Here is a 17498-nt window from a genome sequence, read left to right as displayed (position 1 = left end):
TCTGAGAGAATAATGAAGGAATGTGTTTTTACTGGTGTCTATCACAGTGAAAATATAATTGTCATTTCACTTTTTCTTTGTTCAGTCCCAACAGAACATGTATTTTTTGTTTCGGGTGTTTGGGGGGATTTTTTTTGACAACTGATTCTAATATAATTTCTCACCTCCTTTCTATTTTAGAAGCCACATCTGTTTTGGAATGAAGTCACCTGAAGAAATGCGCCAGCAGGCTCATATCCAGGTCGTTAGTAAGAACTTGTACAGTCAGGACAATCACCACTCTCCCCTGCTTTATGGAGTTCTTGACCATAGGATGGTAAGCCACTCCCCATCTCTGCCCCTCCTTTGCATACCTACACCCTTGCCTGTCTTTTGACATCCAGTTTGCTTGTGAAAAGTGGACAGTGTTCAGTGTCCCTTCTGAGAATGACTTGTGGTGCAAGCTTCACTGTCAGACCAACCTCCAGGAATTTCCCAACTTAGAATGTTTCCTATCTATTTGTTTCACAAGTTGGTGTGTTGGTCCCACTGGTTCCCTAATATAACATTAGTTTGCTCAGCTAAGTGTTTTTGTTACCCTTTGGTAGTTTCCCTTCTTGAAATCATCCTTTATCTTCTCCCTGTACTTCTTATCTGTCCACAAACTTTCCCTCATCATTCAAAATTTGAATTCATTTTGGAATTTGCTGACTGATGGTCTTTAACTTCTAATCTGAATTTCTCTTTGAGATCCAGTGACCACTATTGCTGATTTCCTTTTCCTCTCTGACATAAGAATTGATTGTTCTCTTCAAATCTTGCATTTTTGTTTTCTCAAACCTCTCCAGATCTCTCAGATACCAATATTATGTTTTATGTGGAGGGGCCCTCTGAGCCCCCCTGGGGCTATAACGGTGAAAAAAATGTAGAAATTGGAAGTTGAATCATCCTCACTTAGACAAGGGTGCAAAGATATCACCATGTGACTGATTTGTATAATCTCCAAAACCTTTCCAGTGACTAGTGGTAGATCAGATATCAAAGAGCTTAGGCTTGGGGCAGCTTGGTGCAGTGCATAGTCAGGAGAACCTAAGTTCAAATCCCACCTCAGACACTTAATAATTACCTAGCTGTGTGTCCTTGGGCAAGTCACTTAGCCCCATTGCCTTGCAAAATCCAAAAAAAAAAGTTAAAAAAAAGACCTTAGGCTCAGAATGGTTAGAAATCATGTTTCCTTTATGCATGAATGATATTTTGATGTTCTATGCTTAATGCCTGCTGATGTGCATTGTATCTCTCCTAACACCCCACCTAGTATTGAAAAGGAAGTTGAATAAATGAAAAAATAAGTGATTAACTCCTATATGCCAAACGGTTTCTCTATGTAAAGAAAAAGAAGTCAATCTTAAAAGAGCTCACATTCTAATAAGGAAAAGCACTGCCTAGAGAAAAGATTAGAAGGTAAATGAAAAGGAGATTCCATTGGTGTGGCAGAAGACAAATATCAGAGCCCTGGAGTCCTTCAGGTCAAGGGCGTATCTACCCAATGGGCTGTGAGCCTGAAAGGATCAGCCTGCAGGTTGAAAAGGAAAGATGGAGTGTGGGAAAGTCCAATCAGAACTGGAAAGGGGAAATGTGTGTATATTTGATTATAATGTTAACTGGCATGAGATCTATACCATGTTTATTTTTCTCTTCTACCGTTGGTTTATGGCTGTCTGTTTTTATTCAAAGGGTACAAGTGAGAAGGATCGTCCTTGTGAAACCTGTGGAAAGAATTTAGCAGAATGTTTGGGACATTATGGATATATTGACTTGGAATTGCCCTGTTTTCATGTGGGATACTTCAAAGCTATTATTGGTGTTCTACAGGTGACTTGATGAACTATTTTCTGTGGCAAAAGTTTCTGGAATGTAAATTCTAAATGAGTTACTGAGTGAAAAAGTGATTAGATAAATTTTGAACTAAATTCCTATTATATACTTTAATGTTTCATACTAATATAATCTATTACTAATATAATCTGACAAATTATTTGGATTAGGATAGAAATTATTAGGCTAGTTTTGACTTTTAGGACAACTTTTTTCATTAAACTTACTTTTATTTTAATTTTTTTTTAAAGATGATCTGTAAAACCTGCTGTCACATTATGCTGTCCCAGGAAGAAAGGAAACAATTTTTAGATTACCTAAAAAGGCCTGGTCTCACTTATCTACAGAAAAGAGGGCTCAAAAAGAAAATCTCTGACAAATGCAAGAAAAAAAATACTTGTCATCACTGTGGAGCTTTTAATGGTAAGTACTCTGTAGTGTTTGCAGCTTATGCTCTCTCTTGCTTAGAATCATAACATTTTATATGTTAAGGATTGCTTATTTCCAGTAAAGACCAGGTCTTAATTTCAAGAAACCAACCACTGACTAAGAGCTTCATTGGAGCATAGAGGACACTGTAGAATTCCAGACCATTTTCTTGGGGAAGACGCATTTCCCCCTCACCCCCGAGTCTGATGATTGCCCCCCTGAAAATGGTGAGGTACTGAAAGCTTCAATTGCTAGATAGAGGAAGATGGGGCTGCTGCCATCAACCCCCCCCACCCCCGTTGGGCATTTGTATGGTCTATGGGGAGAGAAATGGGGCTCTAGCAGCCAAGTTAGAGATAGAAAAGGGGAATTTCAATATCAGCTGATAAAATAGTGCAAGAGAATATCCTATACAGTGTCCTAGGATCTGAGAATTTGAAGGGGCCTCCTCATCAGCCAGGCTGTACCTATATGGTCGTTCTGTCCTGATTAAAAATCCTCTAATGAAGGGGATTCCCTTCCACTATTGATGACCTCTGATTCCTTACTCTTCTACTTGGTCTTCTTTAAAATAATTTTTGTTTGACTGGGACCAGAACTATCCCCACACTCCTCAGGTCCTTTGACTGGACAGCAAGGAGAGGAGCTATTACTTCTGATTCTGGGAAGCTGAGCTTCTCTTAGTGCACCCAGAACCACAGTAGTTTTTTTTGACTGCCACAGCTCACTGTTGTTTGACAAAGGAGCTTGTAGTTTTCTGAAGCCCCAGATCCTTCCCAGACAAACTGCCTTCTTCAGCTTTCTCCCTTACTTTGTGAAGCAGAGTTTTTGAGCCCAAGTCTGAAACTTGGACCGTAACCTTATTCCATTCATGTTGCTACCTTCAGCTCTGGGCTCTAGCCTATGGAGATCTCGTGGAATCCTGATTTTCTCATTCAGTGTCTTAATTTCCTCTACCTGTCTTCAACAAAACTGATCTATGATGTTAGTCGGGTCTTTTATAAGAAATGTTCAATTGCCAAGGGTCAAGTAGAAAGTCTGAACCATTCTGAGTCTAACTATTGAATTCATTCTGAATCAGGCTAAGTGTATCTGGCCTAACTCTCCCTCTTTTCTTCTTCATGGTAGCTAAACTCTGTGGTTTCTAGATTGGTGGATATATGTGGGCACTGGTCTTCCTCTCCTTTACTTTTTTTTTCCTTCGGCGAATTGAAGCTCTTTTCTCCTCTTATGTCTGATCCCCAGCTAAGTCTTTTTTTAACAATATGCATGGTTAAGCAAAACAAACATCACACTGGCCATGAAAATATGCCATCATCTGTGTCCTGAGTCTGTCATCTCTGAGTAAGGATCTGGGTAGCATGTTTCAGGCTTGAGAATTGTGGTTATTAGTGCAGAGGTCAGAGCTCTTCAGAACTCTTTCAGACTTGGGTTATTGTATGCTTTGTTCTTCTGGTTCTGCTTACCTCATTTTATATCAGTTCATCTCAGTCTTCCTTGTTTTCTCTGAATACTCAGGTCCTCCTGACTCCAGGGCCTCTGCTCTATCCACTATGCCACCTAGCTGCCCCCCCCCCCATTCATCATTTCCTACAGGACAGTAGTATTTTATGACCAAGCACAACTTGTCCAGCCATTCCTCAGGTTCCAGTTCTTTGCTACCACAATATAAAGGCTATAAGTATTGTTGAACTTAAAGTTCTTTTTCTTTTTTCTTTGGGAGAAAGTCCTAGTAGTAGGATAGCCAGGTGAGAGTGTAAGCATAGTGTGATTGATATGGGTCCCAGAATCTTCTCTGGAATGACTGGTCAGGGCACAAGTCCTCCATCTGTGAGACCGCTCCAGCTTTGGTCATTTTCCTTGTTTGTCATGTCTGCCAATGTGATGGGTACCAGGTGGACCCCTTCATTGTTTTAATTTGCATTTCTCCAAGAATTGGTGGTTTGTAGCTTTTTTTATTTTTCATTTGATTGTAGATAGCTTGGACTTCTTTAGAAAACTACCCAATCCTATTTATCAGTTGGAGAATGATTTCTTAGAAATCTGTATCATTTACTTATTATCTTAGGAGACCTTTAATGGAGAAACTTGCTGCAGTCTCACGCCCCCCCCCAGTTGAACTTTCCCATCTAATTTTAGCTGCATTGGTTGTGTTTTTGCAAAGATTTTTAAGTTTTATTCAATTAAAATTGTTAATTTTATCTTTTATGATCCACTCTATCTCATACTTGATCATGAACTTCACCTCTATCTAAAAATTTAGCAGGTTATTGCTTCCCTCCTCTAACTTTTTTTTAAAAGCTCTACTACCATAACCTTCCCCCACCCCAAATCATTTATCTATTTGGATCCATTTTATTATGGTAGAAGATATCTGTACCTTGTTTCTGCTTTCTGTTTTCACATTTTTCCTGCATTTATTTAGTCAGTGATTTCTTACAGTAGTAGTTTAAGTCTTTTTATCAAATAGTAATCTATCATGTTGGTTTATTTCTATATGTTGTCTGTCTAACCTTTCCCCAAGTCAACCATAGTTCTTGATCAATATCAGATTTTTTTTTATTATTGTTCCTTGGAGTTTGGTTTAAGATCCAGGACTATTAGACCCACATCCTTTCCATAATTTTTCCCCCACTATTTCCCTAGAGAGTCTTTACCCTTGTTCCTCCAAATGAACTTTATATTTTTTTTCCTAGCTCTATAATATATTCCTTTGGTAGTTTGGTTTGGCTCTGAATAAATAAATTGCTTTAGGTTGTATTATTTTTTATTATACTGGTTCAGCCCAATTGTGAGCAATTAACATTTCTTCTTTGGTCTCTTTCTCTAAGGAATGTTGTGTGTTCATTTTGTTTTTGTGAGTTCTGGCAGATAGAACTTAAAGCATTTTAAAAATTCTGCAGTTATTTTTAAGTGGAATTTCTTTTTCTATCTCTTCCTGCTGGTAACATACAGAAAAATGGATGCATCTTATATCTCTGACTTTTCCTGAAGGTATTGTTTTAGTTAATCCCTCTTTCCTTCAGGACCCTGGCAAATACATCTTTACCAGCCTTTATTACTTAGGTACAATAAGTGCCTGGCTCTGGATTTTGTTATTCTTTTTTTAATCTGTTATCCAATAATCAGCTCCTGCCTTCAAAGGCCACGATTCTTCACCAACTCTTTGCTTTCTAGATCTGCTTTTCTTCTATTCATCCCCCACCTTCATAAAATCACTGCCAATGACTCTTTTTGCCCAAGCGTCATCTCTCCCTTGTTTTCTGCAGTACCAGAAAGGAAGCAATAGCTACCCAGGTGGACTTTAATCTGGAGTTGTCTTCCCTTCCTTTGACCCAGCCTCTCTGAATTCTCCTTAACTTCAGTCATTTCCTTCACCTTTGTCAAGGGTCTTCTACTCCAACAGGTATAAATCAAACCTGATTCATATGTTCCCTGTACAAGCCCTGAGCCCCTCTAGATTACATGAAGAATTTTCCAGGACATGCACTTTTAGAAACAGAATGCCCTCAATGATGTTGAGGAGGAGGAGGAGGAAGAGGATGATGATGATAATGATGATGATGCCTTGAGAGGTTAGATATTTTATTATTCCTTTTGACAGCTGAGGAAATTTGAGATGCAAAATATTTAAGTGACTTGGTCAAGGGCAGAGGTCAGAGCTCTTCAGAACTCTTTCAGACTTGGGTTCTTTTCATGGTTATTGTATGCCTTGTTCTTCTGGTTCTGCTTACCTCACTTTATATCAGTTCATCTCAGTCTTCCTTGTTTTATCTGAATTTGATCTATTCATGATTTCTTTGTTTTTGCTTTTTTTGAGGCAATGGAGTTAAGTGATTTGCCCAAGGTCATACAGCTAATTATTAAGGAGCTGAGGTCAGATTTGAACTCAGGTCCTCCTGACTCCAGGGCCTTGGCTCTATTCACTGTGCCACCTAGCTGCCCCCCACCCCCTGTTCCTCATTTCCTACAGGGCAGTATTTTATGACCAAGCACAACTTGTCCAGCCATTCCTCAGTTGGTGAGCATCTTCTCAGGTTCCAGTTCTTTGCTACCACGATATAAAAGCTATAAGTGTTGTTGAATTTATGGTTCTTTTTCTTCTTTCTTTGGGAGAAAGTCCTAGTAGCAGGATAGCCAAGTCAGAGTGTAAGCATAGTGTGAATGATATGGGTCCCCCCCCCCTTTCCAGCTTAGAAGTGTCTGAGGTGGGTTTTGAACCCAGGTCTCCTTGACTCCAGTTCTTGTCTTCTATCCACTGCTTCCCCTACTGCTTTCTGAGTACAGTGGACTGGTTGCTTGCTAAGAGGACAGAAGTTTTAAAGTAGGTACAGTCCATGACCATTGGTCATAAAGGAAGAAGACATCACTAATGTGCTGGAGTATTATGTTACATTTTGGAGTACTCTATTCTATTTCATTCTGAAAGAGGAACTGGGATCAGTATCCAGAAGCAGCATCCTGCCCCACTTGCAGTGAACACATTCCCAGGTTGGGTTTTTAAAAAGATGGGTAACAATAAGCTGGTCAGGAGGGGGAGGGAGAGCAATCTAGATATGGGGGCCAGACAAGAAGCAAAGACAAGCCATTGGTACCTCTTTTGGGTGGGCAGAGGAGTTGCCAGTGTGGTTAGAACATCATCCCATAGCTCAGGATGAACCTGTAGGGAAACCTAGACCCCCGCCCCCCCCCCCCCCCCAGTGGCTGATTCCAGTCAGGATCTTGGAGTATAATCAGGACCATAGAGGTAATTTTTATGTTGATGAAGACTGGATTTCAAACAAGTGTGAAAGACTTAAAAAACTCTAACCAATGATGTCTCTGCAGAATTCATTACAAAACATGTGATGCTCTCAACAGAAAAGAAATGGACTAAAGGTGTATGAAAAGACATACTTTTGGACAAAACCATTGGATGGATTAGTTTAACTTGAGATGCCTATTTGTCAGGCTTTTTAATTGGGGCATTTATGGGAGGGGGAAGTTTAGCAGTAATGAAGCCCAAAAAGGAGGGACTATTGATGGAATTTCTTCACATATGAAGAAGAGAACCAAAGGGAGTTCTAAAATAAACACAGAAAAACAGGGCTTTGAGAGTACTGTGTGAAATATTTTAAATATATATCTCTGTGTGTGTACATATATACATGTCTGTTTCTGTATGTGTAAATATACATATATACAGATATGTGTGCTTTTGTTAATAAAGCAAGTGATGTGAAATGGAGATTCAGTCCTTTATATGTAATCATTTTGTGCTCTGTATATGTGGAAATGCTCCTTTTTTCTTCAAGTCCCAGTTAAAAAATAACTTTCAAAGACTTCATTTCAATAATATATTTAAGAAAATTGAGAAATTTTACCATACCAAGAGTTTTGATAAATGGAGCAAAAGGTATAGTGCCAGTAACAGAGGAGGGAGCAGCCCCACTGGTTTTTGTCTTGTCAGGACATGGGTCCTTTGTTGCATTTTAAAATGCTGAGGATAGTGTCATTGAAGTAACATTAGAACTGAGGAAGGATGTTTATTTAACCTGGAGACTGGAGTGGATGTTTATTTAACCTGGAGACTGGAGTTGGGGTTGGGGGAGAGGTATGTCCTCAATATTTAAAAAGGTTTTCTCCACTAGCAGGATTAGGCTTCTTGGGGGCAGGGGTTACTAGACAGTCCATCTTTATTGAGTAAAAGGAAGACCTTTATCTGAATTAGAATTCTCCCAAAGTGGAAAAGGCACTCCTGATAGAGAGCTTCAATGTTAGCCTTCCCAAGCAGAGGCTGGATGACCACTGAGGGGTCAAGGCAGAGGAGATAATCACTGAGCCCCAAGACTGTGTTTTCTGTTCTAAGCTGCACTGGATTCATCTTGCAATTGCTGGGTTTAGAGTGGGGAGTTTTTAGCTTCCGAAGCTTTCCACTTATCTGCTTTACGTTGATGAGTAATTGGGATGAAGAATGTGGGAACAGAAAGCAAATCTATAAATGAGTGCAGGTGCTATTTTCCTGAAGCTTCCATTTTATCAGTTTCCTTTTTGCCAAAATTGTGTTGTTTAGTGATTTGAGTGGTGTCTGACTCTTGGGGACCCCATTTGGAATTTTCTTCACAAAGCTACCAGAGCAGTTTGCCATTTCCTTCTTCTTCAGCTCATTTTAGAGATGAGGAACTGAGGCCAACAGGGAGAAGTAACTTCTCCAGGGTCACACAGCTAGTGTCTCAGACCAGATTTGAACTCAGGAAGGGGGAGCTCAGTCCACTGCACTACCTAAATCTCCCTGAATTAGTGTAATAACCACTCAGATTCTTAACGTTCTCTTTGCAGGTTTCTCTGTTTCAAAGTATAATCTTTAGTATAATATGAACTTTGATAATTAAAGCACTTTGATATTTTTATATTTTCCCTCTTATTAGTCATATTAAGTCAGCATAACCAAACTTCATCTTGTAGGCACTGTGAAGAAATGTGGTTTGCTGAAGATAATTCACGAGAAGTACAAGACCAATAAAAAAGTGGTGGATCCTGTTGTGTCTAATTTTCTTCAGTCATTTGAAACTGCCATTGAATACAACAAAGAAGTAGAACCCCTCCTCGGGAGAGCCCAGGTGAGCCCAAGAATGTACGTGGCACAGTCCTTTTGGTTGTGGTCTTATAGGACATCTGTGGATGACCCAGAGTTTTCTTACTCACTGACACCAGCAGGGAGGCAGAACTGCTGGATGAATTTGTTCTAGAACAGTATATTTAGTATGATTCAGTAATTAGACTGAGCACAAGGGTGTGGTGGAGGAGTCAGGAGGATGTCAGTCCTGCCTGAGACTCAGACTTTGTGGCTCTTGGAGAGTCCAGTCACCTCTCAGTGCCCACAGCGAGGGTTTTGAAGGCTATGGGTTCTCGATCATATCAGTGGAGGAACTTTCCATGGAGGGACTTCCCAAAGAGATGGAATCTTGACCTGGACTTTCTCTTGAACTATCCTGTCATTTGCTTCTGCTTTCACCTCCATTATTTTCTATTCCTTTTTGACAGGAATGTTAAATAAGATCATATAACTCACCAACCTTGGAACATATGACTTGCTAGTTTTGACAGTAAAATTAAAGTTCCTTCATATAGAGAAAAAGACCTTTACTCTAGAACAGCAAAAGTGCTTTGTCACTGCCTCAGTGTCACTGCCAGGTCCTTAGAGAGGACCTTCATCCTCATGTAAAGCTTTGAACTCTGAATTAAGTAGACTTTTTATTACAAGCCTTTAGAATTGGCAGAAACATTAGAGAATATCTAGCCCATTTCTCTGGTTTTTCACCTAAAGAAGCTTTGGCCCAGAGGAGCTGAGGGGCTTTCTCCCTCAAGGGACTTTTCCTCCTATCTATCAGGTCCCAGAATGAGTAAGCTCCAGATCTGAGATCAGAACCAATATTTCATCATCCCTTCCAAAATCATCTCTGGCCTCACTTCTTTCCTTGTCCAAAGTATGTTCCAAAAACAGCCCATTCATTTTGTGACTCTTATACTTATAAAGGGACATTCAGTCTCTATTGCTTGTTTTAAGAAGTCACATTACTCCCCTCATATCCTCACATCTGTTTATTTCAAACTCAAACCTTCCTTTCCAGCCAAGTTGACCTCACGGTCTCTCTCACTTTTTGTACCAGTTCTTCCTTCTGTGTCTTGCTTAAACCAAAGACTCATGCCTTCCAGCCTGAAAGATTCCTGCCTATCCTTTTGTTGTATCATTTTGACCAAATTGAAAGCTACTGGAAGGCAGAGACTGTCATCTTCCTACATGTGCTCTAACATCTGGTTATATATCAGGAACTGCATAAACATTTGGAATTGATGGATTTGATTTATTTTACCCTTCTTAATAGCTCCTATGGGAGAGGTATCATTTCCCCACAGATCTGAAATTAATGTGATTATAGTTAATATTGAGCAGTAGTACTTCCCAAGTTCATTAACTTCTCTGTGTAAACACAAATAACTTTAATTTATACTGAGAGATTGAAAAGATAAATCTGACATAAACATTTGAACTATTTGAAGAAAAATACCACACAAAGGTATTCCGATTAAGTTAATCCAGTAAGCAGTTAGGTATGTCTTGAAATGTATAATCCATTGCTACTTTTTATTAGTCTTAATTTTTTATTTTTCTGAATATTATGTTCAAAATATAAATGTACAAGTACATGATCTGATTCACTGAACTGTCTGCTTGTTTCTTTTGATAATTTTTCTTTGTACCAGCAATATGCTTCTATTTCTATTAGACACTCACTAACTATTTCCACATCATTAGGCCAAACCCTGAAGTCCATTTCTTCCTCACAGTTACATATTTACAGAAAACCAAATAAGAGTGGAATACTTTTCATACTCTGAGATACATTTCTCCAAAACTAATCAAGCCTGGTCTTCTGAGAGTGTGGTCATGTGACGATTTGTGTTACTGTTAGACTTCTGGGGTTTTTTTTCTTGATTGAAAAGCCTTTATTTTTATTGTATCTTTTCAATTATGTGAAAAGATGGTTTGCTGTTGGACTCCTAAAGTAAATTCTTCTTGCTATATTGAAAATTCAGTTGTAATTTGCAGTTTAGTACTGTCTGGGTAGGGAAGCTCATAAATATATTTTTTTCAAAATAAGTAATAGGAGAGAAGATGGAAAAGGAATGAAGTAGTCAGAATTGAGACAAACGGTGGCAAATTGATGTAGGTGCTTCCGACTTACACGTGATCGTTTTGTCTTTTGCAGGAAAATTTGAATCCCTTGGTGGTTCTGAACTTATTTAAAAGAATCCCTGCTGAAGATATCCCTCTCCTTCTAATGAACCCAGAAGCTGGGAAACCCTCTGACTTGATTCTCACACGTTTACTGGTACCTCCTTTATGCATCAGGCCCTCTGTTGTGAGTGATCTGAAGTCTGGCACTAATGAAGATGACTTGACCCTAAAGCTAACTGAAATCATCTTCCTTAATGATGTTATCAAAAAGGTCAGTGTTGTAGAACACTCTGGGATGATGAGAACATGCTTATGTAAAATTAGAAACCAATCTACTTTTGTTCTGTCCCTTTGATTTTCAGCATCGGATAACAGGTGCAAAAACACAAATGATTATGGAAGACTGGGACTTCCTGCAGCTCCAGTGTGCCCTCTACATCAACAGTGAACTCTCAGGTATACCTCTCAACATGGCACCTAAGAAATGGACCCGAGGTTTTGTTCAGCGATTGAAAGGAAAACAAGGTAGGTGTAATTTTTTCTTCTCTGTCCCAGTTCATGTGCATATTGTCATTGGGCAATCACAAACCCATGAGATATAAGTAAAAATGAACTTTACTGCAAGAGAAATGAGTGTGCATGTGGGATCCAAAGAGTTCACAGTCATGGTATATCTATGAGAGTATAGCAAAAAGAAGAGGAGAAAATAGGAAGGGGCATGACATGGGAAGGGAAAGATGTAGTAATTCCTTGGAAACCTCTACACTATGAAGATAGGAGGGCCTGCTTATCTTCAAAGGATCCCAACTGCACAGATATTTTCCCCAGCCTACTATAGACAGGCTGCTGCCTTTCTTGGCTCCAAAGGACACATAGGCAATCTGGCTTGGGGTTCAAACAAAAAAATATGTCAGCTGGCAAGGGGATTTGTCCTGGACACCCCGGACCCAGTGTTTCTAGAATATATGACAGCTCAAAAAGAAAAATTCAGAGGAGCCCTTAGCAGCCCTTAACAAGACTAAGAGCTTATTGGGTTGGGCATCAGACTGAGAGCAGGGTATTTGAACTCAAGACACTCCCTACCCTTGAGGTGCCCTTCTAATGAGGGAAGACATCCCCACAAAAGGGAAGTGAGTGGAAAGCACCTGGGCAGGGACAGAGTGACTGGGGAACCGTGAGAAAGATAAATGGAGCTGGAAGACAAAGCACCCCTACTTTTAGCAAGATCCAGGTCAAGGACTCTGTCATCTAGGCTGGAGAGAGAAAAAGCCCCTTAGTCCTTCATTAAATTGCATTTGCCATTTCTATTAGAGCCAGTTTGAACATCCAGTCAACACCAAATAAGAAGCAAAATTACTTGGAAAAAAGAGCCCAACACACAGATTTGAGCCATTTCCTTTATTTTTACTTCTTAAGGTCGCTTTAGGGGAAATCTCTCTGGGAAAAGGGTAGACTTTTCTGGCAGAACAGTCATCTCTCCTGATCCCAATCTCCGAATAGACGAAGTTGCAGTACCAGTTCATGTGGCCAAAATATTAACCTTTCCTGAGAAGGTGAGCACTGTCAAACTACTTCCTTCACTTTTTTCCCTTGTTTAAAAATCATCCATTGTATTTGATTCATGGGAAAAGTGTTTTGTTGTTGTTCAGTTGTTTCAGTCATGTCTGACTCTTGACTTTTTGTGACTCCTGTTAGGTTTTGTTAGCAAAGATATTAGAGTGATTTGCCATGTCCTTCTTACAAATGAGGAAAGTGAGGTAGACAGGGTTCAGTGACTTGTTCAGGATAACACAGCTAGCAAGTGTCTGAGGCTAGATTTGAACTTGGGAAGATGAATCTTTCTAAATCTGGCATTCTATCCCCTGTGCTTCCTAACTGTCCCAGGAAAATGTATATTCTTCATTTTTTTATTTGTATGGAGCATTTTGAATAGTGATCTAGACTTATCTCTAGAATAACACTGGGAAAGGGTAATCCATTTCCTCTAGGTCAGAGAATATTTGAAAGAGCCTATTAGGAATTTATATCACTTAGCTTCTCCATTAAAGTGCTGTGTTTTTCTCTAATAGTATTCTACATGTCAAAGGAAAGAAAAGGACTTTAATACTGGATTCATGCCTTTAACATGTTTTAATAACAAATAACCCATAATACATATTTCACTGTACAACTTGGCCCAGTTTTCAAGAAGTTTGAGTAGTGGTGTGCCTGGGCTATTCCCTTTTCTGATTCTTATTTGGTAGAAAGCACTTAAATCTCAGGAGCTGATTCAACAGAAATATGAAATTCATAGAAAAGAATTTCTCACTATTTTTAAAATTTTGGACCTACAGGTAAATAAGGCAAACATCAATTTTATGAGGAAACTTGTTAGAAATGGTCCTGAAGTTCATCCAGGAGCCAACTTCATTCAACAGCGGCATATGCAAATGAAAAGGTACTGTCTTTTGACTAGATTTTTCTAGCACGTGATGCTTCTGTAAACTAAAGTGTTATGATTTTCAGCCACAGAATTCAATTTCAGAATTTGGAATTTTCCATTTTCTCCTTTGATCTCAGAAAATTTGTGCTGTATTTGTGCTTTAAAAATTTCTGGATATTGCAATGTAATGTTATTGCTACTATATTTGTTCTGTTAAAAATGTATCATTTAAGGGGCAGCTAGGTGGCACAGTGGATAGAGCACTGGCCTTGGAGTCAGGAGTACCTGGGTTCAAATCCGGCCTCAGACACTTAATAATCACCTAGCCATGTGGCCTTGGGCCACTTAACCCCATTGAGATATATGTATACGTATATGTATATATCATTTCCATCTGGGATTGATCTTTGAATATATATTAGTTGATCAGTTTTTCAATAGTAAACTTTCTTTTAATTCAAACCATTTAAATATAATAATATATATTATATATAAACATTAATATTAATAATACTAGTAAATAATATATTAACTAATATAGAAAAGCTAAGCCTTCTGAAATATTAACACAGTCAGGGCATATTTCATTTGCTTATGTTTTCCAAAGAGTATAAACTTTAGGCTAATTATACTTTATCTCTTGTGAGACCTGTATGTGAAAAATATCATGAAAGGCATAGGCTACTATGACTAACTCTTAAGCTTTGATTTTGTGAGAAAATATTCTTTGAACTACTTTCTCAGGAATTATGATTTTTATCATAAGGTTTCTGAAGTATGGAAATCGGGAGAAGATGGCCCAAGAGCTCAAGTATGGTGACATTGTAGAGAGACATCTCATAGATGGTGATGTGGTGCTATTCAATCGACAGCCCTCACTACACAAATTGAGCATCATGGCTCACTTAGTAAGTATAGAATTACTCTATTTTTTCTTAAATGGAGTATAAAATATGTTAATATTCTGCTAAGTAGAATATAAATACAGTATAGCCAAATTCTTGGCTCCTACATTTAACTCAATAATCTCAACACATTTTCAAAACTTTCTTTACCCTCCCTTTTGGTTTTTGAAACTTCAGTTTCTCCTCAGTGCTATGAAACTGGAAAATATAGTATTAAGCCAATAAATTCAGAGAGATGAAATGAAAAAAGTAATTGGAATAATCTCGTGGACCAAAAGGCATGAAACTATAATAAAATAGCAGAAAACTCATTTTACTTCTTGAATTTTTTTATTTTAATTTGCTAAGAAGCCATAGTTCTTGAAATGATTTATCTTTTAGTACTCCTTTAACTAAGGCATAGGCTTCTTTGTTTATATTAGAATTGGTTTCATAGTGAATGTAGTAATTATTTTCTTTTTAAGATTTGAAGTCGATGAGTACTGCAACTTTTAATTCATAGAATGTTCAGAAACTTGTCTTTGAAGAAGTTAAATTCAGGAACTCACACATATTTCCTAAAAGTTTGCGTAAACAGCCTTTGGGGTGATTTTTTTTTTCACATTTTTAAAAACAAGTTTTTCATTTCTTATACCAAACAATGACTAATTCACATTATAGTTGACTTTCTTGAGAATTGCTTCTGGAACTTGTGGTTTAATGCATTTGCAACAGGAAGTTCTGAGTATATGCTGTTTATTCCACATGTGAGTAGTTCAGTTTAAGTCTTTGGAATGATCCCTTATCTCCTCATCTGTTAGAGTCCTGGTGTTTGACTTAGTCATCTTTAAGGATCTTTGCAGCCCTGAACCATTCTAACTCTATGAATGAAAATGTGAAATAAAGAATATCTGTGGTTTAATAGAATAAGCCATTTCTAAAAGTCAGAACTTCCAGTTTTCCAGGAAACGATTTTAAAACGAATTGACTTATAATTAAATTTCTGAGGTACCACCTTTCAGATTGACCAATATGACTTGAAAGTAAAATGATCAATGTTGGAAGAAATATGGGAAATCTGAGTTGTAAACTGATCCAACCTTTCTGGAGAGCAATATGGAACTAATCCCAAAGGGCAATAAAACTGTGCATCACCTTTGAACCAGCAATACCACTACTTGGGTCTATACACTGAAGAGATCAGAGTAAAAATCCCACATATTCAAAAATATTCAATGCAACTCTTTTTTGTAGTGGCAAAAAATTGGAAATTGAGAGTATTCCCATCAATTGGGGAGTGGCTGAACAAATTATGGTACATGTATGTGAAGGAACACTGTTCCTTAAGAAATCATGAAGGACAGGATTTCAGAAAAACCTGGAAAGACTTGTATGAATTGATGCTGAGTGAAATGAGCAGAACCAAAAGAACATAATACACATGAACAGCAACATGAGTTAATGATCAATCCTGATAGACGTATTCATTTCAGCACACAATAATTAGAGACAATTTTAAAAGACTTGTGATAGAAAATGTCATCCATATATAAAGAAGGAACTGGGCTGTTTAATTGAAGATGAAAGCTTTATTATTTTTCAATTTTTAAAAGTTGTATTATGTATTATCTCAATTTTTGCTCTGTTTTCTTCCATTTGAATCTGATTCTTCTCTCACAACATGTTCAAGATCGATCTATGGCTAGCAGGGTTATAAATATAAAGCTTAGTCCAACAGAAAAATAGTATTGACACAAAACCAATTTTCCTTTTTTGTAGGCAAGAGTAAAACCCCACCGGACTTTCAGATTTAATGAATGTGTCTGTACACCCTACAATGCTGATTTTGATGGAGATGAAATGAACCTTCATCTTCCTCAAACTGAAGAAGCTAAAGCAGAGGCTCTTGTTCTGATGGGGGTAAGTAGGATCCTAGGGTTTGTCGAGGTAATCCCAGTACATCTTATGGAAAAACCATGACTTTTGTGTCTCTAAAGTTTTCATTAGGAACAGATAATGAGTCCAGGAAGCCACATGGTTTCTCTTTCTAGTTTAGCTATTGAGTGGCTTTATCCCTTAATTCTCCCATCGTATTTGTTATTCTTATGTCAGATTGTTTGATGATTTTAATTATAAAACATGATCCACATTTGGGTGTTAGTAGGATTTGGAAGGTTATCAGAAATACCATTCTTGCCTCCTCCCCCACCTCATCATTGCAGATGGTTCCTCAAAAGAAAATAGAGCAAAACGGCTGCAACTGTGACAAAAGCCAAATTGTCCTTTAATTTTACTGAGATGAGGGATTCTCAAGGAGTAAAATCCCCCGCTCTCAATGTAGGTCATCTCCTTACAGATTTAAGAGAGTTGCCGAGTATTCTAGGAGTTTAAGTTTCTTGTCCAGGGTCCTAGAGAGGATATGTGTCAAATGGAATTTGAACCCACTTCCTTCAGTCTGATACTTTCTTTCTGTCTTCCAGGTCATGCTTACTGCCTCTCAATAATATATGTCCTCACTGATTTATTATCCTCAGGAAATAATGGGTTTCACATAAATGAACTTTCCATGTAACTTAAATATGTCCTCCTAAACTTCCAATATTGTTTCATTTGAATAGTTAGATCTCATTCTAAAATGTTTTCTACCTTTCTCTCCCTTTTAAAAAACAATCTACTGAATATGATAAAAACTTTTCTTAATGGTCTTTTAATCTTGTCATCACTGAGCACTATTAATTATCCATTGATGCCCTCAGAAGCTATTAATAAAGAATTTTTCAGCCCTTCACAAAAATGACTTCAGACTAGTAGGAGAGTTAGTCCTTCTGCCTGAATTTTATGTTACCTGTTTTCACCTTTCTTATCTGCCCCTTGTTACTCTGTGAAACTGCCTCTAATAGCAACCTCTTCTTATCCTCTCTCAAGTTCAGAGGCTTCAGCTGCCCTTCCCTAGCCATAGACATAACATGCTTCTAATTGACTGCTTCTCATTCACTGTGGTTTGGGAAACCAGATAATCAAGCTTGTTAGTCTGGTTTCTAAAAAATGAAGGTAACTGGACACTGTTTGACATCCTTAGAGGCTTTTTCGTGATTCAGAGTACCTCATCTTTGTATCTCCTTTTGGAATTCTTTGCTAAGTCCTTACCCCAGTCTTAATTTAAGGTTATGAGAAAAGGGTGAGTTATATA

General features: G+C 38.1%; 1 protein-coding gene across 2 annotated transcripts in view; it reads left to right on the top strand.

The window, feature by feature from the left end:
* POLR3A (RNA polymerase III subunit A) overlaps window positions 1–17498 on the top strand; it is a 56588-nt gene that overhangs the window by 704 nt on the left and 38386 nt on the right. For both annotated transcript variants that reach the window (XM_074232927.1, XM_074232928.1), the window contains exons 2-11: window positions 181–316; window positions 1714–1851; window positions 2106–2277; window positions 8728–8882; window positions 11034–11273; window positions 11365–11527; window positions 12419–12555; window positions 13336–13439; window positions 14191–14332; window positions 16088–16228. In XM_074232927.1, coding sequence (XP_074089028.1) covers window positions 181–316; window positions 1714–1851; window positions 2106–2277; window positions 8728–8882; window positions 11034–11273; window positions 11365–11527; window positions 12419–12555; window positions 13336–13439; window positions 14191–14332; window positions 16088–16228 — 1528 coding nt within the window. The remainder of the gene's footprint in view (window positions 1–180; window positions 317–1713; window positions 1852–2105; window positions 2278–8727; window positions 8883–11033; window positions 11274–11364; window positions 11528–12418; window positions 12556–13335; window positions 13440–14190; window positions 14333–16087; window positions 16229–17498) is intronic.

Source organism: Macrotis lagotis, chromosome 4 (assembly GCF_037893015.1).
Source record: "Macrotis lagotis isolate mMagLag1 chromosome 4, bilby.v1.9.chrom.fasta, whole genome shotgun sequence".
In the NCBI taxonomy this organism is placed as follows: Eukaryota; Metazoa; Chordata; class Mammalia; order Peramelemorphia; family Peramelidae; genus Macrotis; species Macrotis lagotis.
Note: the sequence above shows the minus strand (reverse complement) of the source record. Positions and strands in the feature narration are given on the sequence as shown.